Raw genomic sequence first — 27,161 nt, 5'->3', positions numbered from 1 at the left:
GGCCCTAAATGGCGAGCAGGCCCACACAGGCCGCATGGGAAGAGGGGCCCGGGGGACGACGACGTGAGAGCAGTACTAAATCTCCATTTTCAGGACAATGTGACAGCCACGCAAGTTAGCATCAGATCAGCTCCTAATAGATGCTCCAAAACCCAGGCTGCGTTACAAGAGAACGGACCGCGTGTAACAAAACACATTTATTTTATCATCATCTTTTATTTCAGAACTGTCTTATGTACACAGATTTGTAAAAAAACAACAACACAGGCACGGCCAGAAGCGTTTCTCCAAAGAACGGGGACTCGAAATAAAAATTGTGGATAAATGGTCAACTCCTCTGTGAAACTCTCTCCCTTCATATGTCCTTGATAACTTCTTCAAGCTCTTCCTTTGTGAACATGTGGAATTTCAGGCCAGGCTCCACAGTGGCCAGCTGGAAGGGAATCAATCAATCCATCAGTCAGTCACTCAATGGTATTTACTGAGCACTTACTAGGTGTAGAGCACTATACTAACCTCTTGGAAGAGTGCAATACAACACAATTAGCAGACTTTCCCTGCCCATAATGAGTTTACAATCTTGTGGGGGGAGACAGACATTAATAGGAATCATTTACACTATATAATACAAAGACACGTTCATAAGTGCTGTGAGGTTGGGATGAGGCGAATGTCAAATGTCCAAAGGCCACAGATCCAAGTACATATAGAACGCAGAAGGGAGAGTGAGCCGGGGAAAAGAGGGCTAAATTGGAGGAGGGTCTCTTGGAGATGTGACCTTACTAATGCTTTGAATGTGGAAAGAGTGGTGGTCTCGTGAATACGGAAGGCGAGGGAGTTCCAGGTTACGGGGAGGACGCGTGAAAGGGGTCGGCAGGGAGATAGTAGAGATTGGGGGACAGGGAGTAAACGAGTGCTACAGAAGAGGAATGGAGTGTGCGGGCTGGGCTGTAGTAGATCAGTGGGGTGAGGTAGGATGGGTCGAACTGAGTGAGTGCCTTAAAGCCAATGATAAGGAGGTTCTGTTTGATGTGGAAGGGGAAGAGGTAAAGGGTTAAAAAGAGAGCTGAAGGGGAGGGGGAGGAGCGGGGCGGTCCGCTGGTCAGGGCAATGAATAGCAAGGAGGAGGACGGTGCAGCTGTTCTTTACTGTTCTTTACTGGTGGCAGGATCTGTGTCCCAGGGAGGGATGCCTTTTCCAGGCTGTCATTCTTCTGCTCCGGGGCTTCCCTAAAATAGCCCTCTGCCTCCAAAATAAATGTATTCATCAAACCTCCTTTGAAATGAATCCACCAGTCACTCTTTGACTGGCCTGCAGAACCCGCAGAGTCTGTCAAGCTTAAGAGTGGCCATTTTTTTTGAGCAGAGGACCACCCCCACTCCCACCACCCCCACAAATCCTTCCCCAGTGTCTCCTTTCTGGTGGGGTGAGAGCAGAGCGGCTCCAGCATTTCCTTACCCAGGCTTCAGCTACGCACCACCTCACGCTTCGACCCTCCCACATTCGGCAAACTGCACCTGCTCCTGCCTCTACCTCCTTGTTCACTCCATTCCCCAGACCAGGTCACCTTCAAAGTCCTTCTAAAAGCCCACCTCTTCCAAGAAGTCTTCCAAAACCTGTCAGCCCACTTTTGGCCCTTCCGAATTCTACTTATCCTCAGCCTATCTGTATATTCCATTTGCTTATTCACCTCTCTCAGCCTGTGTAATAGCCTGGTCCTCCCTCCCGTTCCCACTTCTTGTCAGTACTTCCAAGTCTGCCTGTTGCCCCCAATAAACTGAAAGCCCTGAGAGGGCAGGAAAGGGGTCTTTGGCTTCTAAGCATTTCTCTCAAATGCTTAGTAAGGTGTTCTGCATATACCAAGTGCTTTAATAATACTGATGATGAAATGTGACTCCATGATTTTTCTGCACAAAAACCATAATTATCCTCAAATGCGGTTGAGTCATTTCCAATTCACAGCGACTCTATGGATATATTTTCTCCAGAACGTCCTATCTTTTCATTAAAAAAACCATACAGTTAACCAAAGCAGAAGTTATGGGCCAGACATACACGTAAACCCTGGGTATAGAGCCATTATAGCTGTGGCAAGAACAGCATGGGAGAATGGAAGTGTATGTGAAGGAGACTGGGAGGAGGAGGGAGGGAAAGGTGCTAAGAAGCAGCATGGGCTAGAGAAAATAACTTGGGTCTGGGAATCAGAGGACCTGGGTTCTAATCTCAGTGCTGTCACTTGCCCGCTGCGTGACCTTGGCAAGTCACTTAACTTCTCTGCGCCTCATATAGTGCCTGGCACAGAGGAAGAGCGTAAATTCCCTAAATAATAAAAGTGGCAGAGCTGGGATTAGAAACCAGGTTCTCTGACTCCCCTGCTTTTCTAACTTTACAATCTTATGATTGTAGACGAGAGACTTACAGGCTTTATCAGGACTTTTTACAAAGCCCAAGCGGGGACTTGGTCAGGTCTATGATTTCCAAGGGTAGTGATAGGGTGTGTGTGCATGTGTTTGGGGGGGGGGGGGGCAGGGGGGAGAGGAGCGAGGAAGGGGTCTGGACTTCATCAAATGGCTGAACCAGTGGACTGAGAGACATCCTGACTGATCATTTACTGCAGTGAGACGTGTGTGTATGTGTGTGTGTTCCTTAAGGAGGGACACCCTCCCACACTGAAAATAGGTGCCCCAGGGAGTGGTTTAGGGTGGCCTCCTTCCGGGCCTGAAAGGCTCTTTAGCTCTTTAACCAGGAACCCCACCCAATAAGGCAGCCAAAGAGCCCCCCCCTTCGGTGCTAGCCACCAGCTTTGCCCGCTACCCAAAACACCAGCCAACGAGCTGCTTGCAGTCATCACCTGCCCTGGAATTGCCACGTCTTAAACCTAACAGTATACCCACCCCCACCCCCGTCACTAAGCCCGAGGAGGGATGTCACCCCAACGGCTGCACTAACGCAACGTACCGTTCCCCAAAAGCTCCACGAGGCTCCACAACGGAGAGAGACGGTTGCCAGGTAATCAACGTTTCACATTTGAGAGCCAGATGGTGCAGACAGAGAAACCCCAGCCATTCAGACCAAGGAGCTTTCCTCATGGGATAAATAAGAGGAATCAAATCACAATACCTCAATGTTAGTTGCATTCAACTTCTCCTCCATTACTTGCTTGAGAATGATGAGAGAGGATTTGATGGCTTCTTTCAGTGTCATAGACTTAAACAAAGAGGGGGAGGAGTGGTTAATGCCTGTTTACTTGACTATAGCCAATCTCTCTTGCTCCACTCACAGCGCCAACGAACATTCTCATCTAAGCTCAATGGCCTGAAGGAAGAGTCCAAGGTGGCTGATTGTTTTTTTTCTTCCGTAAGAGCATCGTATCCATCAGTGACTTCCTGGATTTTTAAATTTATTCTTTTTTTACCAACTCATCCATAGGCCTTTTCCTTCGCCTCCAGCATTCCCTGTCAAATGTGTTGACACTCTGTAGACTATATAAATTCCTTGTGGGCAAGGACTGCATTTACCCACTCCATTCTGTACTTCCCGAGCACTTCATATAGTGCCCTCAAAGTAATAAGGGCAGCTGCAGAGAAGCAGCGTGGCTCAGTGGAAAGAGTCCGGGCTTGGGGGTCAGAGGTCATGGGTTCGAATGTCGGCTCTGCCACTTGGCAGCTGTGTGACTGTGGGCAAGTCATTTAACTTCTCTGTGCCTCAGTTACCTCATCTGTAAAATGGGGATTAACTGTGAGCCTCATGTGGGACAACCTGATTATCCTGTATCTACCCCAGCGCTTAGAACAGTGCTCTGCACAGAGTAAGAGCTTAACAAATACCAACATTGTTATTAATAAGTGCTCAATTAAATGCCACTGATTTAGACACCCTACCACCTCATCTTAAAAAAAAACCAAAAAATTCCATCTCCTCTTCAAGGAGAAATGAGAAGAATGTAATGTAAATTAAGCGCTCAGAGGACTCTACATGTACCACCAGAAGGTCTGAGCAGAAAGGGGGCTTACATGCATTAAGACACTTGAAGTCAACATCCAAATCACAAATGTCCCTGAAGAACAGAGGTACACAGGCGAGGGATCACCCCTAGAATGTCTGCACGTGTTTTGGTGGGGAGTTCGGTATGGTCAAGGTGCTACTTTCTGGCCCCCAACGCTCTGAAACTTGGCAGGGGGAGTCCACGACAGCAATTGCAAGCTCATCTAGGACTATCCCTTGGCCACCATTTGGAGTAATAAGGCTAGTCAGCTACTTTCCCCTACTTCTCTCTTCCTTGCTCTTCCTCCTCAGACCGCCTTGTAGCATCCTTTGGGCACTTAAGTTACATTACAATCTCATCATTTCTCTTGAAGATAAGGTGAAGATTCTTTTAAGATGAGGAGGTAGGATGTGTTCATTCTCCCACCTCAACTGTTTGTACCCATTCGTGGCCAGGTTTACAGCCGCTGCAGAGACCTCAGCACAGTCGGGTGCTGGCAGCCAGAATACACCCCGGGCAGGAGGCCATACCTTGTGATAAACCTCCTGCAAGGAGCTCTGGGCGCCCTCCGAGGCAGAACCGATTGCTCGAGCATCACACTGTACGAAGGTTCCTGAAGGATCCATATGGAACCTGCCACACACAAAGGGAAGGAAATTAGAATACACTCACCTGGGGAGGGAGGAGTGTTGTGGAAATGGGGAGTGGGTCGCCCTGGAGAAGATCGAGAGCCATGAGGTGGAAGGACAAGAGGCTTGGGAAGCAGCGTGGCCAAACAGAAAGCGTAGAGGCCTAGGAAACAGAGGACTTGCGTTCTGATCCCAGCTCCACCACTAGTTTACTCTGTGACTTTAGGCAAGTCCCTTAATTTCACTGGGACTCAGTTTCCTCATCTGTAAAAGAGGGATTAAATAGCTGTTCTCCCTTCTCCTTAGATGTGAGCCCCATGTGAAGGGGCTGTATTATTTGATTGCACTGTATCTACCTTAGTGCTTAACAAAAACCATCATTAGTATTTTTTATTTTTAATAATGCCTGGGGTTCACAGGCTGCTAAGAGATGCTCAGTGAGTGGAAGGTGTCAGAAACTCGAGAACAACCTCAGTGGGAGGCGGCAGTGACGGCATTTACTATGCTCACACTGGATGCAGCCACTGTACTAAGCGCTCAGGAAGTACAAAGACATGTCATGTTCCTCGCTCATATGGAGCTGACCTTCTAATGGTAGACATTTGGCAGGGAGATGACTAGGACTTCTCCAAAGACCTATGGACACAATCAATTGTATTTAATTTATTGAGTATTCACTATGTGCAGTCCACTGTACTAAGGACTTGGAAGAGCACACTATAACAGAGAAAATAATAATAATTTTGGTATTTGTTAAGCACTTATTATGTGCCAGCCACTGTACCGAATGCTTGGGTGGATACACGCAAATCGGGTTGGACAAAACCCCTGACCCACATAGGCTCACAGTCTTAAACCCCATTTTACAGATGAGGTAACAGGCACAGAGGAAGTGAAATGACTTGCCCAAGGTCACACAGCAAACACGAGGCGGAACTGGGATTAGAACTCAGGTCCGCCTGACTCCCAAGCCCGTGCTCTATCCACTGGGCCATGCTGCTTCACATTCCTTGCCCGCAACGAGCCTACAGCATACAGGGTTATTAAAGGTAAGCTATGCGATGATATGATATGATATAATGCAGCGTGGCTTAGTGGAAAGAGCCTGGGCTTCGGAGTCAGAGGTCATGGGTTCGACTCCCGGCTCTGCCACTTGTCAGCTGTGTGACTGTGGGCAAGTCACTTAACTTCTCTGTGCCTCAGTTACCTCATCTGTAAAATGGGGATTAACTGTGAGCCTCACGTGGGACAACCTGATGACCCTGTATCTCCCCCAGCGCTTAGAACAGTGCTCGGCACATAGTAAGCGCTTAACAAATACCAACATTATTATGATACTGAAGGTACGAACAACTTCCCAGAGGGGAAGCTTCCCAAGCACACTTTGAAGATGATAATCAAGCTACCCCATCAGCAGCTTTACAATTATATCACTGATGCATTTGTCAAATGCTATGTGCCAAGCACTGGGACAGACACAAGATAAGCAGATATGACACTGTCCCACATGGGGCTTAAAGTCTAAGAAAGATGGAGGACAGCTATTGAATTTCATTTTACAGATGAGGAAACTGAACCCCAAAGAAGTTAACAGAGTTGCCTATGATCATTGAGCAAGCAAGTGGCAGAGACAGGATCAGAACCCAGGTCCTCATTTCTGGGCCTGTGCTCTTTCTAGGGGAGCTCTGCTGCTTCTTAGGTATTCTACCCTGAGGCCTCTCAAGTTCCCTCCTTCCCAAAAATACATCAAAACAGTCCCAGAGGCCCTGCCACCTGCCAGGGGAGAGACCATCCCTCCTCAAACCATCCCCCTACCGTCACTCCATCTCCAGAGGTATATATATGCCCCAGGGTCATTCCCTTTGCAGACCCACGGAACCTGGGAGAGCCAAGACATTGGAAAAAATCTTTCCCAACAAACTTCTCCACTTCAAATGGCCATCCTAACCAAACTCATTCTTAACTACTGGATTCTGCCTTCTGTCGATTAGGATCGTCTTCATCGGGCTCCCCTTATACCCGGCTATGGAGGTGGGGGGGGGCATGCAAGGGAAGAAAGCAAGGCAAGAAAGACCATGGCAGTAATAAAAGCGGGTGAGCGTTTGGAGGTTACCGTGTTTTCCCCGGTTCACAAAAGTTACAACTCACTACCTCATATTTACCCCAGTGCTCAGAACAGTGCTTGGCACATGGTAAGTGCTTAACAAATATCATAATTATTATTACTTGTTAAGCACTTACTATGTTTCAGGCACTGTACTAAGCACCGCAATGGATACAAGTCCACCTATGGGTTGGAAACAGTCCCTGTCCCACAAGGGATCTGAAGTTACTTTCTGTGGCCGCCCCTTCCCACAAGCAGGGGTCCCAGGAGAAGCGATCAAACACACGAGACTTACAGTTGGGGTCCTTTCTCATCAACTCCTCCAAACAGCAGGGCCACCCCAAACGGACGAGACTGAAACGAGAGGAGGGATGTTTAATGGGGAGGGCTCCGAGGGAGGGGCGGAGGGGGCGGGGAGAGGCAGGGAGGAGAGCCAGACGACCCACTCACCATCGCGCCCGGATCCGCGTCCTCTTCCCCAAACTGCAGGGCTAAGTTGGACACGGCCTGGGTCACGCTCTCCACCGTCATGGTCTCGTTGTAGGTGAACCAGTGGTTCTACGGAAAGGACAGAGAGGGTTGCACGAGCAAAGATCGCAGGATCTGGGACTGTTAGTTGGAAGAAGTCAAGATGGACCAGGAACGGGGGGGAGGGGGAAAGAAAACACTTTCTAACCCTCTTCACTCTGTCAACCAATGGTATTTACTGAGTGCTTACTGTGTGGAGAGTACTGTACTAGACACTTGGGAGACTAGAGTACAAGAGTTGGTAGACATGATCCTTGATCACAGGGAGTAGCATGAAGCAGCAAGGCCCAGTGGGTAGAGCACAGGCCCAGAAGCCAGAAGGACCTGGGTTCTAATCCCGGATCCGCCACTTGTTTGCTGGGTGACCTTGGGCAAGTCACTTAACTTCTCTGAGCCTCAGTTACCTCATCTTTAAAATGGGGATTAAGACCGTGAGCCCCACGTGGGACAGGGATTGTGTCCAACCTGATTAGCTTGTGTCTACCCCAGCGCTCAGAAGAGTGCTTGGCACATAGCAAGCATTTAAATACCATTAATAATAATAAGGAGCTTACAGTCCACAAGGGATGCAGACATTAAAGTAGATTAGAGATAGGGGGAAAAGGAGTGCAAAGAGGGGATCTGAGCCCTCCCCCCACTAGTGACATTCAGCAGATGGCTGTCTGCACTGGCACACAAGGCTGTAGTCTAATCGACAGGCCTGGAGGGTCTAATTGGGCTTGGCCGGACTGGTAGGTTACTGAGGGTTGTGTTCTCTCCCAACTCCCTGCCTCAGGTACTTTCCAAGGCTGAAGGCTGGAAGAGCGGTGTGCGCAGCCCAGACTCTAGGAGTTGGGTGCAAAAGAGAGCCCTACCTCTGGGAATGGATCCCACGGGGTCTCTGGACCAATTTCTCGAGAGGAAGCAGAGCTTGGGGGGGGATGGGTCCCAAAGGTCTCTCCCCGACCCGAATCTGGGTGTCCCGCTCTGAGAGACCAAAACACTAGTCGCTTGGGGTTCGAGTTGGACTTTCCAAATTAGACTGGGAAGCTCCCTGCGGGTCTGAGCAAAGCCTTTCTCTGCCCAGGTTTGGGTTTTGTAGCTCAGCCGCCGGGCAGGGGGAACACAGGGGCATCCATGACTCCTCGGCAGCACGTTTCGTTGCCCGTCACCTGGCAGTCTGTCGCCCCCAGGGCTCCGCTGATTGTGAGCGGCTCCCCACTTTGAGCTCGGCCACTTTATTAGCGCCCTCCCGCCCCTCTGCCGAGGCGGAAACAAGAGCACAGAAACCCTGGCTAAAGATGAAATCCGGCCACTTCTGGGCCACTCGCCCGACTCGCTGTAAAGGACAGCTTTTTGGGAAGGCCAGCGGGGAGGGGCAAGACAATCCCCCTTTCGCCTAATTGTAATTCACTTCATTTCTAAGAACGGAATTTCTTTAGCGCTTACTAACGGCTGACCACTCTCCTCAGAGCTGGGATGGAATCAAATTAATCAAGTAAAATGGGGATTGAGACTGGGAGCCCTATGCGGGACATGGACTGTGTCCAACCCTATTATCTTGTTACCTATTCCAGCACTTAGTATAGTGCCAGGCACATAGTAAGCACTTAACAAATACCACAATTATTATTATTACTATTATAAAGTCACGGATGATGTCCAGGCCCCTCATGGGGCTCCCAGCCTAAGGAGGACTCTCTCTGGCTGCAGAAACCCGGGGGGTTGGGGGTCAGTGTTGACCAGACCCATTTTGTCCCGGAATGAGGTGAGCCATTCCTGCTGTTTGTCCAAAGGAACCCTGTCAACCAGAGCCAGGCAAATGTCAGATCTACCATGCTCCATTAAGCTGGGCTGGCCTGCGAGTCCGGGGCGTTTTTAAATGGGGTGGGGATGATGGGGAGTTCTGCTCAAACTGAGCCTCAGGACATGCATCTCACGCACTACAGAAAGGGCCGCAGGCAGCATGCTACACAGGAGGGCTGTCTGGAATCCGCTTTACCTGGGTCTCCACTCTGGCTTTATCAATCAGAGTCTTGGCGTCAGCTATTAACCCGCTCATGGCACAACCTGCAAGAGAGAGACAAAACTGTGACCCGAAGCGGGGATTGGGGGACGGGGTGAAATCCTCCACTGTGCCAGTCGCCTCACAGCTCGCCATGCCCAAAATGTTCCCACATCTGGGACAGAACGGCGGCCGCTGTTTCGCCAGTCCCGTGGGCCTCCGGACAGATTGGAAGTGACAGGTAATACCTTCACGTGAAACCGTGTAGCAAATAACTGAAAAACCAAATCGCGAATCCAGTGGCTGCTGCTCAGCTGTCAAGAAGTAAGTTCCTGACCAGACATGACATCGGAACACAGCTGGCAAGGCATATGGCAGCAGACGATTCTCCTCCCCACCTCCCTCACTCCCTGGCACTCCTGAAGCCGTTTCTCACCTGATAATTCCAAGGCAAGCCAAGTGACCCGCCTTTTCCCTCTTCCAGCTGGCAAAACCGAACAGGAGAGGAGGGCCTGTCCCCAACCGTTCAGGAAACTCAGGAAGGGAAGCCCCGAAGCTCTCCCTGGGCCCCAGGTCCCTGTTCAAACCCCTTATTATTTTTTTTTAACAGCATCTGCTAAGCGCTTATTATGTGTCAGACACTGTTGTAAGCACTGGGGTAGATACAGGGCAATAGGCTTGGACACAATCCCCGCCCTCATGGGGCTTACAATCTAAGTATTGAACCCCATTTCCAGTTGAGGAAACTGAAGCGCAGAGAAGTGAAGAATGTATTATCGTCCTTGGGGCAGGATTTTAAATCAAGCTGACATAAATATACTTCTTTTTGCCTTGTAACTTAGATATTTCCCCTAGATCGTAAACTCATGGGCAGGGGATGAGTCTACCAACTGTGTTGTATTGTCCTAATTGCTTAGTATGGTACTCTGCACACAGTGCTCAAATGTCATTGATTGACTCATTAAGGATTACAATGATGTGTCATTGTAGTATTCTTGTACATTACCTGAGGCATTTCTGTGCCTCAGTTTCCTCATCTGGGAAATGGGGATTGTCCCATTCTCTCTAGGTAGACTCTGAGCCCTATGCGGGACTTGATTATCTTGTATTTACCCCAGTCGCTTAGTATAGTACTTGGCATGTAGTAAGTGCTTCACAATGCTGAATTGTACTACCCGAGCGCTTAGTAGTGTTCTGCACACAGTAAGTGTTCAAATACAACTGAATGAATCTGCCCAAGGTCACAGAGCAGACAAGTGGTGAGTTCCATATGGGACATGGACTGGGTCCAACCTGATTATCTTGTATCTACCCCAGTGCTGAGTACAGTGCCTGGCACACAGTAAGAGCTTAAATACCATTAAAAAAAAGTGGCAGAGAAACCAGGTCCTCTGACTCCTAGGCCCTTGCTCTAACCACAAAGCCACATTGCTCCTTGAGAAGTTGCTCCTTTCCAAACAAGAAGTTTGGGATCCCGGGCAAGAACACCAAGCCTAAAGGAGCTGCAATCCATTGCAGATGGTGCCCTCTAGTCAACCAATCCATCAGTGGTATTTACTGAGACTATGTATCTGTAATTTATTTACGTGAGGCTTAATCCCCATTTTCCAGATAAGGTACCTGAGGCACCGAGAAGTTAAGTGACTTGCCCAAAGTCACCCGGCTGACAGGTGGCGGAGCCAGGATTAGAACCCATGACCCGTAACTCCTAAACCCATGTTCTTTTCACTGAGCCCTGCTGCTTCTCTACCATGCTCTGCATACAGTAAGGTCAATTTAATATGACTGCAGAGCCCTATACTAAGCGCCTGGGAGATTCTGGTGTCTGTGGACCTGTTCTCTGCCCACAAGCAGCTTACAGTGCAACCTTCCACAGAGAAGTAATAAGCTACTTTCCCCAGAGAGCGCAGATAAGATACTCTTGGCGAGGAGTAACTGGGCAAATGGGAGAAGAGGCGAGGAGCTGAGAATCACTGAATCATTAGCGTGACCTTGAGGCACATGGGGTCTTTGTGGGTCCTGGTTTCCCTAACCGGAAAATGGAGGGAGTATCGAGGGTGTCATCTTTGGGGGGGGCAAATATGTTTCTGGGGTCTGAAAACCCACAGGGCACCAGACCCTTCTGTAATACAGGCAAATTATCATTCTGCTGGTGACGGTCCTTACTCAGACATAGCTAGAGCACCACAAAAAATTGCCTCTAGGTAGCTAACTGAAATGCCAGGCTAAATATAAGTGGCACTATTCACCCCGTAATACCACCGGCTCTAGCAGCTAAGGGGAGGGGATCATGCCAGCAGGGGCCAAAAAAAGGCTGGGGGTTGCAGTGGGGAGGGAAACGACTCCTCCAGAAACCGCCTCTCCTCTGCTCGGCTCACGTTCTCGTGCCGTTTCTCAGTTCTAGGGGCCGAGAGAGCACCCGGGTGGCGGAGTGGGTCTCCCTGCCCTCCCGTTCCGGGCCTCCAGCCCGGGAGCAGGTGGCCGCTGTCCAGGGCGAACATTATGCGCCGACGAAGACCCGGCCGCCATGGGGAGCTGGCTCCCGGCCAAGTCTTTACACATTTCAACAGCCTTCCCGCCTGCCAGAGCTAAATTTGAGGGAGAAGGGCACTTTGGGGAGTAGGTTAAACACCCAACGAGTGTTTGCAGCTGCTGCTTCCTCCTCCTCCTGCTGCAGTTCTGCTCCGCTGGCCTGCCGCCTGGAAAACTGGTCATCGGAACCCAGGGCTTTCTGGGAGGAGAATTTCTGTCCCACACCCGCAAGAAAGCCGGGGCTTCCCACGTAGAGCTTCCTGAGGTGGGAGGGAGCGAGGGTTTTCGGATCACGACACCTCCCCCTCCGGCCGACTCGGGAAGACTAACCCCATCTGCGAGCCAGTCTTCCTCGGTCCCTTACCTATGTGGGCGTCGATCTCGACGATTTTCTCAATGCTGCTGGGTTCCATGAGCGGGGAGGTGATCCTCTTCTCCACTGCCAAGCACACCCCCTCTGACGTCTGGATCCCAATGGCTGTGGAGCCAAGCTAAAGACAGGAACGCCCCGGTTACCGCCAGCAACTCCAACGGCACCCCAAGGGGCGACCTCCCCCGACCCCCATTCACCCTGACCCGGTGGGAGTTTCGCATGAATAGTTGAGGACACCGGGTGGGGGGGAAGAGAGAAGACAGCCTCCACGAGTGCTCTGCTCCCACCTTCCGGCTGTGGCAGAAACAGGGTACCCAGCTCCCCTGAGCTGAAAGACCAACTCAGAGACCCGTAGTGAAGAAAACCACAAAGTTGCACAGGAAGAGGGATTGGGTGAACCCCACCAAAGCTTCACCTCCCCTACCTAATAATAATGTTGGTATTTGTTAAGCGCTTACTATGTGCCGAGCACTGTTCTAAGCGCTGGGGTAGACATAGGGGAATCAGGTTGTCCCACGTGGAGCTCACAGTCTTAAACCCCATTTTACAGATGAGGGAACTGAGGCGCAGAGAAGTGAAGTGACTTGCCCACAGTCACACAGCCGACAAGTGGCAGAGCTGGGATTCGAACTCATGAGCCCTGACTCCAAAGCCCGTGCTCTTTCCAATGAGCCACGCTGCTGACATTACCTAGACCCACTAGGTAAAGGAGGAAGGTATTTTCCTCTAAAAGGACTCGCTGGCAAAAGACAGAGAAAAACTGAGACCAATGTCCAGTTGGGGGGGAAAAAAGCACTGTGGATTCTGGGTTTCCGTCCAAGTCGGATCTGCTGGGCCACCTGGGCAATTTATGTTCCTTTTCCGTGTTGGCACTTCAACTACAGACTGGGTAGTCTCCACTTGGGAGGCTTTCGAGAGGCACCAAGTTAGCAGCCCAACAAGAGGGAAGTTCACGGAAATTTCAATCTTTGGCTGTGCATACTGGCATTTCACTGGGGACTGATTAGAATTCAGCTTGTCTGCATTTTTTAATGACAGATGAAAAACTGCTAGTTATAGCCGGATCTCTGCAGTCTATTTAATTCTTGAAGGTCAGCAACTGTTTTGTTTTTTTAATTAACTCTCTAGGTGCAATCAATCAGTGGTATTTACTGAGCACTTACTGTGTGCAGAACACTGTATTAAGTGCTCAGGAGAGTCCAATAGATCTGGTAAACACAAGTCCTGTCTAGAGGAACTACAGGCTCCAAGCCGAGTTTCCAACACCCAGGGTTTCCGTTAATACTGCTATAAAACCAAATGCCAAAAAGGCCATCCCTCTATCGCCTACTCTACAGTCATTCTCCCCTTGCGATCCCCCTGACACCATCACCTAGGCCCTCCGGTGGCACGGACAAGGGGCCCTTTCCTTTGATCATTGCCCCTTCACCCAATTCCATGGATCCCTGTCTCCCGTCACACTATTCCAGTGAGTCATCTCTACCAGGCCTCCTACTCTCTGGTCGCCTACCGGCAACTGGGCGATACCCAGGCTAACTAATAGCCTCACGGGGCCAGCCGAGGTGAGTCCACCTGCCCTCCTCGTGGCCCCACCCAGAGCTACAAAGAGTCCAAATCATCCATTTCCAAGTGGCCAGGGATTTTCTCATTAGCCAGGACTGGAATCTTCCGCCTGCTCTTCCCCACTGACTCCGGATTCCAAGCAATTGTCAAATCCCAAACTGAGGTGTCTCTAGACGCCAGGGAGCCCAAGAGGTGACTCGGTGAATTGAGGACCTCAGGGTGGACACGGCCCGGGGTCTCTACTGCCTGTCTTTTATGGGGCAAGCACACCACCACATCCGGTAGCGGCAAGGAAGTGCTCCCAACCCAGTGTGGCTCCACGGAAAGAAGTTCACCAAGGCCTGGAGCCCAGGCAGCTGCCCCGACAGGCTGTGGAATTAGGAGCGACAGTGATAAGAAAAATAATATAATTGTGGTATCTGTTAAGAGATTGCACTATGCCAAGTACTGTACAAAGTGCTGGGCTAGATGCGAAAGAGTCAGGTCAGAGGAGAGAAAAGCAGTTCAGAAACTGTGGCAGTTGGAAATAAGGTCGCTTAAACGGGGAGCAGGGGGATTACACGGGGCACACAAAGATCTGGGAGCATAGCAAAACCCGTAGTTTCACCACAGCCTTGAGAACCAGGCCCTGGCAGTGTACAACAGTAAAAAACCCAAGTTGGGCTCAGTGAGGCAATCATATTTATTGAGCACTTACTGTGTGCAGAGAACTGTACTAAGCGCTTGGGAGAGTACAAAATAACAATATGACAAACACATTCCCTGCCCACAACGAGCTTACAGTATAGAGGGTGGATAAAGGGTGCAAGTCAGGATGACGCAGAAGCGAGTGGGAGAAGAAGAAAGGAGGGCTTAGTCAGGGAAGGCCTCTTGGAGGAGAAGTGCTTTCAAGAAGGCTTTGAAGCGGGGGAGAGTGATCGTCTGTCGGATATGAAGAGGGAGGGCGTTCCAGGCCAGAGGTAGGATGTGGGCGAGAGGTTGGCAGAAAGCTAGATGAGATCGAGATACAGTGAGTAGGTTGGTATTAGAGGAGCAAAGTGTGTGGGCTGGGCAACCGGTGGATGAGAGGAGGCTGACGTGGCCAGCCCGGAGGCCCTATGGGAGACAGTGAAGTAACCGTCCCCTCCCCGCCCCTCAACTTTCTTATGTCAGACTCCTCCTCACGGCACAGGGCCCTGTCCTGTCTTTGAAAGGGTGTGGACAAGTCACCTTGCAGTGAGCTTGCGCCCCTCGACTCAATGCCCTGAGTATCCATGAGTATTTTATTGAGCATTGACTCCGTTTTGAACACTGGAATCAGTACTCACGGGAGCAGAATCCCTTCCATGACTAAGTCCCCAGCTCCTCGGACTGGCCCTCCCTTCTGCATCACCTCTGCGCTTGGGTCTGAATCCCTTAAGTGCTTTGATATTCACCCCACGGCACTTATGACCTCTTTCATTCGATTCATTCATTCAATGCTATTTACGGACCACTTACCGTGTGCCGATCACTGTACTAGGCCCTTGGGAGAGTACAATACAAAAATAAACAGACACATTCCCTGCCCACAACAAGCTTAGAGTCTAGATGGAGGGAGACGGACATCGATACAAATAAATTACAGATAGGTATATAAGTGCAGTGGGGCTGGGATGGGGGAAAAACAAAGGGAGCACGTCAGGGCAATGCAGAAGGGAGTGGGAGAAGAGGAAAAGGGGGGCTTAATCTGGGAAGACCTCTTGGAGATGTGCCTTTAATAATAATAATAATGTTGGTATTTGTTAAGCACTTACTATGTGCCAAGCACTATTCTAAGCGCTGGGGACGAAACAAGCTATTCAGGTTGTTCCACGTGGGGCTCACAGTCTTTAATCTCCATTTTACAGGTGAGGTAACTGAGGCCCAGAGAAGTTAAGTAACTTGCCCAAAGTCACACAGCTGACAAGTGGCAGAGCCGGGATTAGAACCCACAACTTCTGACTCCTAAACCCGTGCTCTTTCCACTGAGCCACACCGCTTCTTTGAAGCAGCTTTGAAGCGGGGAAGAGTCATTGATTGTTGGATTAGAGGAGGGAGGGCGTTCTAGGGCAGAGGACGGACGTGGGCTAGGGTCGGCAGCACGATTGACGGTGAGAAGATCAGCACTAGAGAAGCGACGTGTAAGGGCTGGGTTGTAGGAGAGTAGCGAGGTAAAGAAGGAGGGAGTAAGGGAGGGAATAAGGTGGGAGTGCCAATGGTGAGGAGTTTTTGTTTAATGTGGAGGTGGACGGGTACCCACTGGAGTTTTTTGAGGAGCGGGGTGTCACGTCCTCAACGTTTTGGTAGAAAAATGATACAGCACAAACAGGAGGCGGGGAGGTCACGTACATGAGTGCGATGGGTAGATGTGAGGGATAGTAGTCGCAGCAATAGTATCTATTAAGCACCTACTGAGTGCCTGAAAATCGACGGTCCCAAGTTTCTACTTGTTGAGGACATGGATCAGCCATTGGAAGATTTTTGAGAAGTGGGGAGACCTACGAAGAGTGACATTTTAGAAAAACAATCAGGGCAGGAGTGATGTGTGGAGTGGGGAGAGAAGCAGCAGGGAGGTCAAGGCAGGCACGAGGAGGACATGACAACCAGGAAGAGCCCCTGTCTTTTCACCAGCCGCTGTCAGATTGATCTGCTCCTGTCGGGGACAGGATAGGGAGAAGAGGTGAGCCGGCAACACCCCAGCTGGCACTCTTTGTGAACAATGATGACCACGATGATGACTGTTATCATCACTGTGGTATTTAAGGGCTTTCTATGTGCCAAGCACTGTATTAAGCACTGGGATAGATATGAGATAATCAGGTAGGACACAGTTCACATCCCGTGCAGACTCACGATCTAAGGGTGGGCTTGGAGGATGGGTATTTAATCCCCATTTCACAGATGGGGAAACTGAGGCCTACAGAGATTAGGTAACTTGCCCAAGGGGGCAGAGCTGGGATCAGAACCCAGGACTCCTGACTCCCAGTCCTGTGCCCTTTCTATTAGGCCACGCTACTTCTCAATCAGCTTCCGGATCTTTGCTGGGCCCCCAAGAGGTCATCTGATCCAACCCTCTGCCTCCTTTTCTTAACTTCCCTCTCAGCTCTCGCGGCTCCGACTCCCTGCACACAACTCCCCCTCCCCCAAGAAGAGGTCAAACCTTGCCCCCGGCCCTGCTTCAAAACACCTAGAAACCTCTCTCCTTCAATCAATCAACCGTATTTATTGAGCTTATTGTGTGCAACGCACTGTAGTGAGCACTGGGGAAAATATGGCATAACAATATAACAGACACATTCTCTGCCCACAGAGATCTTACAGTCTGGGTGGGGAGAGGGGGAACCAGACGTTATAACTGAAATAAAGTCAGGATAAGTGGCTGGCGGGGGGCAACGAATGAGAGGAGGAAGTCAGGACGATGCAGAAGGCAGTGGAAGAAGAGAAAACGTGGGCATTCCTTGATTGGTCCCCACCTGCCACATCACGCCAACTCAGTTAGTCAACTGTATTTAATGAGCACTCACTGCATGCAGAGCACAGCTTAGCCTCCTTTAACACTCCCGGGCAAGCCCGTCAGCTTTTTGCTTACCCCCATCCTCTGTTCCCTCAGATATTCATTTCTGCCTAGGGCTACAACTGGAAGCAGAACCATTTTCTCTCCAGTTCCCAGTGAGTACTCTCTTCCTGTCTCCATCAGGGCAGGAGGCAGGAACCGTGTCTCCTTTCACTGTCTGGCCCTGAGAGTCCAGTTCAATGGGCTGAACTCAGTAAGGTACCCAATAAAACCTGAAGATGATGAGGAAGATGAGCCATGTACAGCTGGGGAAGGAAGGGGATGGAAAGGAAGGTGGCCAGTTCCCTGACAGCATCAAGGGAGGAGGAGGAAGAGGAGGAGGAAGAGGGAAGGGAAGGGAGAAGGAAAAGGAGGAGGAGGAAGAGGAGGAGGAGGAAAAGGAAGAGGAGGAAAATGAGTAGGAGGAAAATGAGTAGGAGGAAAAGCAGGAGGAGGTGATTTGGTTTGAACACTTCATTGTCACACATATCCTTCAGCACCAGTATCTTTAATTATCCCGTGTTTCAAGGATCATCAGCTTTGAAGTATGGAGTAAAGAGAGGGCCAATTTTTCATTTGGAAAGCAGGAGCAAACTGGGGGTGCAACTCTGAGGGAGTATGGGGTCTACAGGGCAGGGATTCAAGAGATGGGGCTTCCAGGAGCAAACCTTTTCCCCTCCAGCCTCCATGGCCCCCGGTGGCAGCATAACCGAGTGGAAAGAGCACACAGGCCTGGGAGCCAAAGGACCTGGGTTTGGCCACTTGCCTGCTGTCGGACCTTGGGCATGTCACTTCACTTCTCTGGGCCTCACTTTCCTCATCTGCAAAATGAGGATGAGATACCTGTTCCCCCTCCTACTTAGACTAAGAACCCCAGGTGGAACAGGGACGGTGTCTGACCTGATTATCTTCAATCTGCCTCAGGGCTTAGTTCAGAGTAAGCACTTAAATACCTCAGATATTACCACCAGCTGACCACAGTTCAGCATGGTGCAAGAGGTCCCCAGACACTTCTGCAGCCTGCAGAGGGTGTAAAGGTGCCACATCTAGGTCCAGTTGCCCACCAGGCACCAGAGGAGCTGACAGAGTTGAAGGGAGCCCTTTGCTCACCCCAAATGGTGAGGTGGGGGGGGGGAAGAGGGGGAGAGAGGGTCACTTCTAGTCCCAGAGTTGGGCAAGGGCTACTAAAAAGTGGAACCTCCACCTTGGCTTCACTTCCTGACCCAAGGGGCCAGGCTGGCTAGCAACAGTGGCCATCCAGCCTACCATGGCAACCACAGCCCCCAGTCCAGTGTGAGCTGCACCTCCAGGAGTGACATACGCCATCTCCTCTGTAGGGCCTCAAGGAGCAACATACAACAGAGCTAAAGATTAACAAGTGATATGTCACACTTATTAATTTTACCCGACAAGACCGCCAAGGCTGAAAAGTTAAATGATGAGCTTAAGGCTCAACTCATCTGACTCGACTCCCAACTGAGAAGACACCCTTCTTCAAGGGCCAAGGGAGTTCCACAGGATATCCCAAAGTTGTCCCTATCTGATGCTCACACGACCTTTTAAAATGAAGGGAGAAGTCATGTTCAGTGTCAAAATGGTTATGACATTTATGCTTTGCTGCTCAGCCAGTCTACCAAGAAATAGAATCCTGGGACGATTGTATCCCTCAAACCCATGGATACATTTATTTCCTCAGAAAATGCAAAGTCCACCGATTACGCTGACTAAATCTCTCCTCTCCACAATCCCCTCCCACACACACAAAAAAATCAATAGTTTACATTACAAGCTACATCTCGTCAATGACGTTAACCGCTACTGTACCTTGATGGCTTCAATGGCATATTCCACCTGAAATAATCTTCCTTCAGGAGAAAAGGTGTTCACCCCCCTGCAAACAAACAACATATGAGAACAGGAGAATGGTCAGAGACCAATAAACAAAGATCCCTCAGTCAGATACCAACAAGGATAAACTGGATCCCCTACATCAGCTAGTAAAACGGGTAGCAGGTCAGCGGGCATCACGACTATGTTCATCGTTTAGAGATGTCAAGTGGCCCAGTGGATAGAGAGCAGTCCTGGAGTCAGAAGGACCTGGGCTCTAATCCCCGCTCTACCTCTTTTCTGCTGTGTGACCTTGGGCAAGTCACTTTGCTTCTCTGGGCCTCAGTTACCTCATCCGTAAAATGGGGATTATGACTGTGACCTCTATGTGGGACAGGGACTGTGTACAACTCAATCACCCTGTAATTACCTCTGCATTTAGTACAGTGCCTGGCCTATAGCAAGTGTTTAAAAAATACAATTATTATTATTCTCTCCATCCTTCTGTAAAAACAAAAAAAAAAATTTCTGCCAAAGACATCTCTTCCAAGAGGCCTTCCCCACTTAAGCCCTCTCTCTCTCTCTCTCAGCTCGCTCTCCCTTATGGATCACTTATGTCCTTGGATTCATACTCTTTAAGCACTTAATAATCACCCCATCCTCACTCAGCCCAATACCACTTACCTACATATCCATGATATTTTTATTTATTCACGCCTGTCTCCCCCTTTAGACTATTAGCTTCTTGTGGGCAGGGAACATGCTTGCCATGTACATTCCAAGCGCTTAGTACAGTGCTCTGCACATAGTAAGTGCTCAATAAATACTACTGAATGAACTCTGTTGTACTGTACTCTCCCAAGCACTAAATACACCATTCCGCACACAGTAAGTGCTCAATAAATACCATGAAATGGAAACTAGTCAGCAGATGACAAAATGAATCACCCTCTCAGAGGCATGGTACTGTCATATTAAATCAGGTTATCAGTTTGCAATGTACTTTTTCCTTAAAACAAAAAGAACACTGGAAACCAGTTTCACTCACTATGAGACAATGGGAGGCGAAGGTGGGTCAAGATTTCTCAATAACTCTGGTCCTGAGCTCGGTTCTTAATAAACTTCCTCCTCCACTTGTCTACTTCTATATTTCTTCTCCTGCCTCTTCCCTTGGTTGTCAGAGCATCCGTGGGCATCACTTATTAACAAATTTCTCACACCCATTCCTAGAGAAATCCCAATATGCAGCCCTAACATAGCTCTATGTCGTCCTCCTCAGTGCTTTATAATACGCTTATTCCCAACATCCTGGAAAGTACTGAATTCCTGAAAGTTCAGAGTGCTAAAAAAAAAAAATCAAAGAGGAGAGCAAGCTTTGACAAGGCAGTGAACCCAATGAATATATAATACAATTCAAAACCTTTAGTATACTGTATGGACAAACTTCCTAAAGAAACATATGCTTCTCCTTTGCTTTGTGCCAAAGTGGAAGGGTCTCTGGAAGCCTAAAAGGTCCTAATGCAAACCTTGCTTTCCTGGGCCAAATCATCTTAAGAAGAAAAATAAGAATAAAAATAGGGGTATTCTTTCATTCATTCAATCATATTTATTGAGCGTTTACTGTATGCAGAACACTGTACTAAGCTCTTGGAAAGTACAATTCAGCCTTGTGAAGCGCTTACTACATGCTAAGTACTATACTAAGCGGCTGGGGTAGATACAAGGTAATCAGGTCCCATGGAGGGCTCAGAGTCTACATAGAGGGAGTGGGACACTTCCCATTTCCCAGATGAGGAAACAGACACAGAAATACTTCAAGTAATTTACAAGAATACTCCAATCTGACACATCACTGTAATCCCTAATCAGTCAATGATATTTGAGCGCTGTGTGCAGAGCGCTGTACTAAGCAACTGGGACAAGACAACACAGTTGGTAGCCATAACCCCTGCCCAAGAGCTTACATTCTAGGGGAAATCCCTAAGTTACAAGGCAAAAGGAAGTGTATTTACGTCAGCTCGATTAAAAATCCTGTCCCAAGGTCAGTATTGCATTTTTTAGTTTCCATCAGAACTCAGGATGGGGTGGGGCAAAGCATCTCCTGGAATCTTTCATCGTTTTTTGCCGGGGGCGCGGGTGGGGGGGGGAGGCCTGCAAGGACTGGGGTCCCAACGTTCACGGTCTCGTCTCGATCAGACGAGGACCCACGCTCGGGTGACGCTTTTCACATTTCTGGGACTGCTGAGGACTACTGGGGAAAGGGGCAGTTTAAAGTACCCTATTGCCCAAGCGGCACTTACATGCCTCCTCCTCAATCAGGTCAGATAGCCTCAGAACTGCTACACTATAGACTCCATGCGGGCAGGGATGGCGCTAATTCCGACTCCGCCGTCAGTCTGCTGTGTGACCTTGGGCAAGTCACTTCCCTTTCCAGTGCCTCAGTTACCTCAACGGTAAAATTGAGACGGTGAGCCCTGCACGGGACAGGGACTGGGTCTAACTCGATTTGTCTGCGTCCAACCCAGTGCTTAGTGCAGCGCCTGAACATAGTAAGCACTTAAAAGAATACCGTTATTATTAAGTACCGTATACTCTCCAGAGCTCAGTACAGTACTCTGCACTCAATAAGAGTTCAATAAACGCCACTGATGGATTGGGAGGAATCTGGGGTCTGAGCATGGGGCAAGGGAGAAGCAGCACGGCCCTGTGGCACGGGCTTGGGAGTCAGAAGACGTGGGTTCTAATCCCAGCTTCCCCAAGTGGTCTGCTTTGTGACCTTGGGCAAGTCACTTCACTTCTCCGTGCCTCGACTGTAAAAGAGTGTGAGCCCCAACCTGATTACCTTGTATCTACCCAAGAGCTTAGAACAGTGCCTGGCACAAAGTAAGCGCTTAACAAATACCATCACTGTTAAGAAGGAAGCAAAGAGAGGCAAAAAGGAGGTGGGGATTAAAACTGTGAGCCCCAGGTAGGACAACCTGATTACCTTGTATCTACCCCAGAGCTGAGAACAGTGCCTGGCACATAGTAAGCACTTAAATGACATCATTAAGAGGGAAACAAAGGGAGGCAATAAGAAGGTGAGGATTAAGACTGTAAGCCCCACGTGGGCAACCTGATTACCTTGTATCTACCCCTGAGTTTAGAACAATGCTGGGCACATAGTAGTGCTTAACAAATACCATCATTGTTAAGAGGGAAGGGAAGGAGGAAATAGGAAGGTGGGGAATAAGACTGTGAGCCCCAGAGATCACAACAGTGCATGGCACATGGTAAACACTTAGCAATTACCATCATTGTTAAGAGGGAGGGAAAGGAAGGAAATAAGGAGGTGGGGACTAAGACTGTGATCTGTAATAATAATAATAATGGCATTTGTTAAGCACTTACTATGTGTGAAGCACCCTTCTAAGCTCTGGGGGGGATACAAGGTGATCACACTGTGGGGGGGGGGGGGGAGGCCTCAGGGTCTTAATCCCCATTTTACAGATAAGGTAACTGAGGCACAGAGAAGTTAAGTGACCTGTGCAAAGTCACATAGCTGGCAAGTGGCAAACCGGGGTTAGAACCCATGATCTCTGACTCCCAAGCCAGGGCTCTTTCCACTGAGCCACGCTGCTTCTCTTCTAATAATAATAATAATAATAATGTTGGTATTTGTTAAGCGCTTACTATGTGCCGAGCACTGTTCTAAGCGCTGGGGTGGACATAGGGGAATCAGGCTGTCCCACGTGGGGCTCACAGTCTTAATCCCCATTTTACAGATGAGGGAATTTAGGCACAGAGAAGTGAAGTGACTTGCCCACAGTCACACAGCCGACAAGTGGCAGAGCTGGGATTTGAACTCATGAGCCCTGACTCCAAAGCCCGTGCTCTTTCCACTGCGCCACGCTGCTTCTCGTGATAATAATAAATAATGTTGGTATTTGTTAAGCGCTTACTATGTGCCGAGCACCGTTCTAAGCACTAGGGTAGATACAGGGTAATCAGGTTGTCCCACGTGAGGCTCACAGTTAATCCCCATTTTCCAGATGAGGTAACTGAGGCACAGAGAAGTTAAGTGACTCGCCCACAGTCACACAGCTGACAAGTGGCAGAGCTGGGATTCGAACTCATGACCTCTGACTCCCAAGCCCATGCTCTTTCCACTGAGCCACGCTGCTTCTCTGTCTACCCCAGGGCTGGCACACAGTGCCTGGCACAGAGTAAGCGCTTAACAAATACCACCACTATTAAGAAGGCGGCGAAGGGAGGAAATAAGGATGTGGGGATGAAGACTGTGAGCCCGCGTGGGGCAACCTGATTAGCTTATATCTATCCCAGCACTTAGAACAGTGTCTGGCACAGAATAAGCGCTTCACAAATACCACCATTATTGAGGGAGATGAAGGAAGGCGATAAGGAGGTGGGGATGAAGACAGTGGACCCCACGGGGGAACAACCTGATTACCTTGTATCTACCCCAGCCTGGCACACAGTGAGCACTTAATAATATTGGTATTTGTTAAGCACTTCCCATGTGCCAAGCACTTTTCTAACCACTGGGGTAGATACAAGGTAATCAGGTTGTCCCACGTGGGAGTCGGAGGTTGTGGGTTCTAATCCTGGCTCTGCCACTTGGGAACTGTGTGACTTTGAGCAAATCACTCCTCTGTGCCTCAGTGACCTCATCTGTAAAATGGGGATGAAGACTGTGAGCCCCATGTGGAACAACCTGATCACCTTGTAACCCTCCAGCGCTTAGAACAGTGCTTGGCACATTGTAAGCGCTTAACAAATGCCATCATTATTATTATTGAGAGTCAAAGGTCACGGGTTCGAATTCCGCCTCTGCCACTTAGAGAAGCAGCGTGGCTCAGTGGAAAGAGCATGGGCTTTGGAGTCAGAGGTCATGAGTTCGAATCCCAGCTCTGCCACTTTGCATCTGTGTGACTGTGGGCAAGCCACTTAACTTCTCTGTACCTCAGTTACCTCATCTGTAAAATGGGGATTAAGACTGTGAGCCCCACGTGGGACAACCTGATTCCCGTGTCTACCCCAGCGCTCAGAACAGTGCTCGGCACATAGTAAGCGCTTAACAAATACTAACATTATTATTATCACTTGACAGCTGTGTGAGTGTGGGCAAGTCACTTCACTTCCCTGGGCCTCAGTTGCCTGATCTGTAAAATGGGGTTGAAGACTGTGAGCCTCACGTGGGACAACCTAACTACCCTGAATCCCCCTCAGCGCTTAGAACAGTGCTCCGCACAGAGTAAGCACTTATCAAATACCAACATTATTTATTATTATTAAAATGGGACTGCGAGCCTCATGTGGGACAACCCGCTGACCCTGTCTCTCCCCCAGCGCTTAGAACAGCGCTCTGCACAGAGTAAGCGCTTAACAAATACCCACTTGATTATGATTATTAAAATGGGGGTTGACTGGGAGCCTCACGTGCGACCACCTGATGACCCTGTCTCTCCCCCAGCGCTTAGAACAGTGCTCTGCACAAAGTAAACGCTTAACAAATACCAACATGATTATGATTATTAAAATGGGGATTAACTGGGAGCCTCACGTGGGACCACCTGATGACCCAGCATCTCCCCCAGCGCTTAGAACAGTGCTCTGCACAGAGTAAGCACTTATCAAATACCAACATTATTTATTATTCTTATTAAAATGGGACTGCGAGCCTCATGTGGGACCACCTGATGACCCCGTCTCTCCCCCAGCGCTTAGAACAGTGCTCTGCACAGAGTAAGCGCTTAACAAACCCCAACATTACGAAGCGCTGAGTAAGGGGGGGGGGGAATGGATGGCGGGCGAGGCCCCGCCCCTTCCCGCCGGTGACTCAGCAGCTCGTGCTCGTGCGCATGCGCACGGCGGCCACCTCCTCGACGGGCCCGGGCCTGGGCCTGCCCGGGGCCCGGCGGCGGCGTGAGGCGGCCCAACCGCCCCCCACCCCCGGCCCGGCCCGGCCCGGCCCCGCCGCACTCACCTGTCGTACTCGGAGCGGGTGAGGAACATGGCGGGGGGGACAACGACGAGGCCCACGAAGCGGCGCCGCGGAAACTCGACGGCCCGACGACGACCCGCCACCGACCGCCACCCCGCGCGCGCGCCCCTCCACCCCGGCCTCCCCGCACCGCGCTTGCGCCCCACAAGCCCCGCCCCCTCCTCTTCTATTGGCCAGCCCCGAACCCCTAGCGCCTCATTGGGCGAGGCGGGGGCCGCGTCCTGCATCCCTATTGGTCAACGGGCAAGAAGGGCGGGACCTACGCCGCTCTTCCTCCTTGAGTGACAGGAGGCTACGAGAAGCGGCCGGAGGGCTGAGCCCCGCCCCCCTCCCCTGTCGGCAAGGGAAGGAAGAAGCCGCGGGGCTCGGTGGAAAGAGCCCGGGCTGGGGAGTCAGAGGTCACGGGTTCGAATCCCGCTCCGCCTCTTGCCAGCCCTGTGACTTGGGGCAAGTCACTTCACTTCTTGGTGCCTCGGTGACCTCATCTGTAAAATGGGGAATAAAACTCTGAGCCCCACGTGGGACAACCTGATCACCTTGCATTCCCCCAGCGCTTAGAACAGTGCTTGGCACATAGTAAGCGCTTAACAAATGCCACCATTACTATTATTATTATAAAGGATGGAAGCTCTCCCTCCCCTGGCCCCCTCCTAATAATGGTGGTATTTGTTAAGCGCTTACTATGTGCCAAGCACTGCTCTAAGCGCTGGGGGAGATACAATAATAATGTGGGTATTTGTTAAGCACTTACTATGTGCCGAGCACTGTTCTAAGCGCTGGGGGAGACACAGGGTCATCAGGTCGTCCCCCGTGAGGCGCACAGTTAATCCCCATTTTACAGATGTAACTGAGGTCCAGAGAAGTGAAGTGACTTGCCCACAGTCACACAGCTGACAAGTGGCAGAGCCGGGAGTCGAACCCATGACCTCTGACTCTGAAGCCCAGGCTCTTTCCACTGAACCACGCTGCTCCCCCCTCCCCCTCCCAAAAGCGCTTACTATGTGCAGAGCACTGTTCTAAGCACTGGGGGAGATACAGGGTAATGAGGTCGTCTCACGTGAGGCTCACAGTTAATCCCCATTTTACAGATGTAACTGAGGTCCAGAGAAGTGAAGTGACTTGCCCACAGTCACACAGCTGACAAGTGGCAGAGCCGGGAGTCGAACCCAAGACCTCTGACTCTGAAGCCCCAGCTCTTTCCACTGAGCCACGCTGCTTAACAAATATCACCATTATTATTATTATTATTATTAAGGATGGACGCTCTCCCTCTCCTGGCCCCCTCCTAATAAAGGTGGTATTTGTTAAGCACTTACTATGTGCCAAGCACTGCTCTAAGCACTGGGGTAGATACAAGGCCATCAGGGTGTCCCACGTGGGGCTCACAGCCAGGCAGCGGGGCTCAGTGGAGAGAGTCTGGGCTTAGGAGTCACAGGTTATGGGTTCAAATTCCGGCGCTGCCACCTGTCAGCTGTGTGACTTGGGCCAGTCCCTTCACTTCTCCGGGCCTCAGTCACCTCATCTGTAAAATGGCAGTTAAGACTGTGAACCTCATGTGGGATAACCTGATTACCCTGTACCTGCCCCAGCACTTAGATCAGTACTCGGCACATAGTGAGCGCTTAACAAATACCAACAGTATTATTATAATCCCCATTTTACAGATGCGGTCACTGAGGCGCAGAGGAGTGAAATGGCTTGCCCAAAGTCACACAGCTGATAAGTGGCGGAGCCCGGATTAGAACTCACCACCTCTAAGCCAGGCTGCTCCTATGTCACCTCCCTTCTCTCCTTCTCCAGCCCAGCCCACGCACTCTGCTCCTCTGCCATTCATTCATTCATTCGATTGTATTTATTGAGTGCTTACTATGTACGGAGCACTGTACTAAGCGCTTGGAGTGTACAGTTCGGCAACAGATAGAGACAATCCCTGCCCAATAAAGGGGTCACAGTCTAAACGGGGGAGACAGACAGCAAAGCAAAACAAAACAACCAGTCTAGCACACATCATCAAGTTAAATAAAATCACAGAGATATACACCTCATTAACAAAATAAATAGGGTAATAAATAATATATA

At 50.0% G+C, this 27,161-nt stretch overlaps 1 protein-coding gene across 1 annotated transcript; it reads right to left on the bottom strand.

The window, feature by feature from the left end:
- Positions 1 to 184: 184 nt before the first annotated feature.
- On the bottom strand, positions 185 to 25,196 carry PSMA5 (proteasome 20S subunit alpha 5). The gene is made up of 9 exons (XM_029069510.1): positions 25,065 to 25,196; positions 19,076 to 19,142; positions 12,127 to 12,253; positions 9,228 to 9,295; positions 7,169 to 7,276; positions 7,014 to 7,072; positions 4,516 to 4,618; positions 3,121 to 3,207; positions 185 to 433 (listed from the first exon to the last, which is right to left on the bottom strand). The coding sequence occupies exons 1-9, from the start codon at positions 25,091 to 25,093 to the stop codon at positions 356 to 358; spliced, it is 726 nt and encodes a 241-aa protein (XP_028925343.1). The 5' UTR covers positions 25,094 to 25,196; the 3' UTR covers positions 185 to 355.
- Between the last annotated feature and the right edge of the window lie 1,965 nt (positions 25,197 to 27,161).

This window comes from Ornithorhynchus anatinus, chromosome 7 (genome assembly GCF_004115215.2).
Source record: "Ornithorhynchus anatinus isolate Pmale09 chromosome 7, mOrnAna1.pri.v4, whole genome shotgun sequence".
Lineage (NCBI taxonomy): Eukaryota > Metazoa > Chordata > Mammalia > Monotremata > Ornithorhynchidae > Ornithorhynchus > Ornithorhynchus anatinus.
This window is presented reverse-complemented; position numbering and strand designations above follow the sequence as displayed.

Excerpts from the sequence above, each read along its gene's own strand:
- PSMA5 (XM_029069510.1), bottom strand. The coding sequence starts at position 25,093 with ATGTTCCTCACCCGCTCCGAGTACGACAG. Across the intron at positions 7,073-7,168 it reads ACGCGGATCCGGGCGCGATG|TCTCGTCCGTTTGGGGTGGC; the intron begins GTGAGTGGGTCG and ends CTCTCGTTTCAG. Across the intron at positions 434-3,120 it reads TGAATGCAACTAACATTGAG|CTGGCCACTGTGGAGCCTGG; the intron begins GTATTGTGATTT and ends ATTCCCTTCCAG.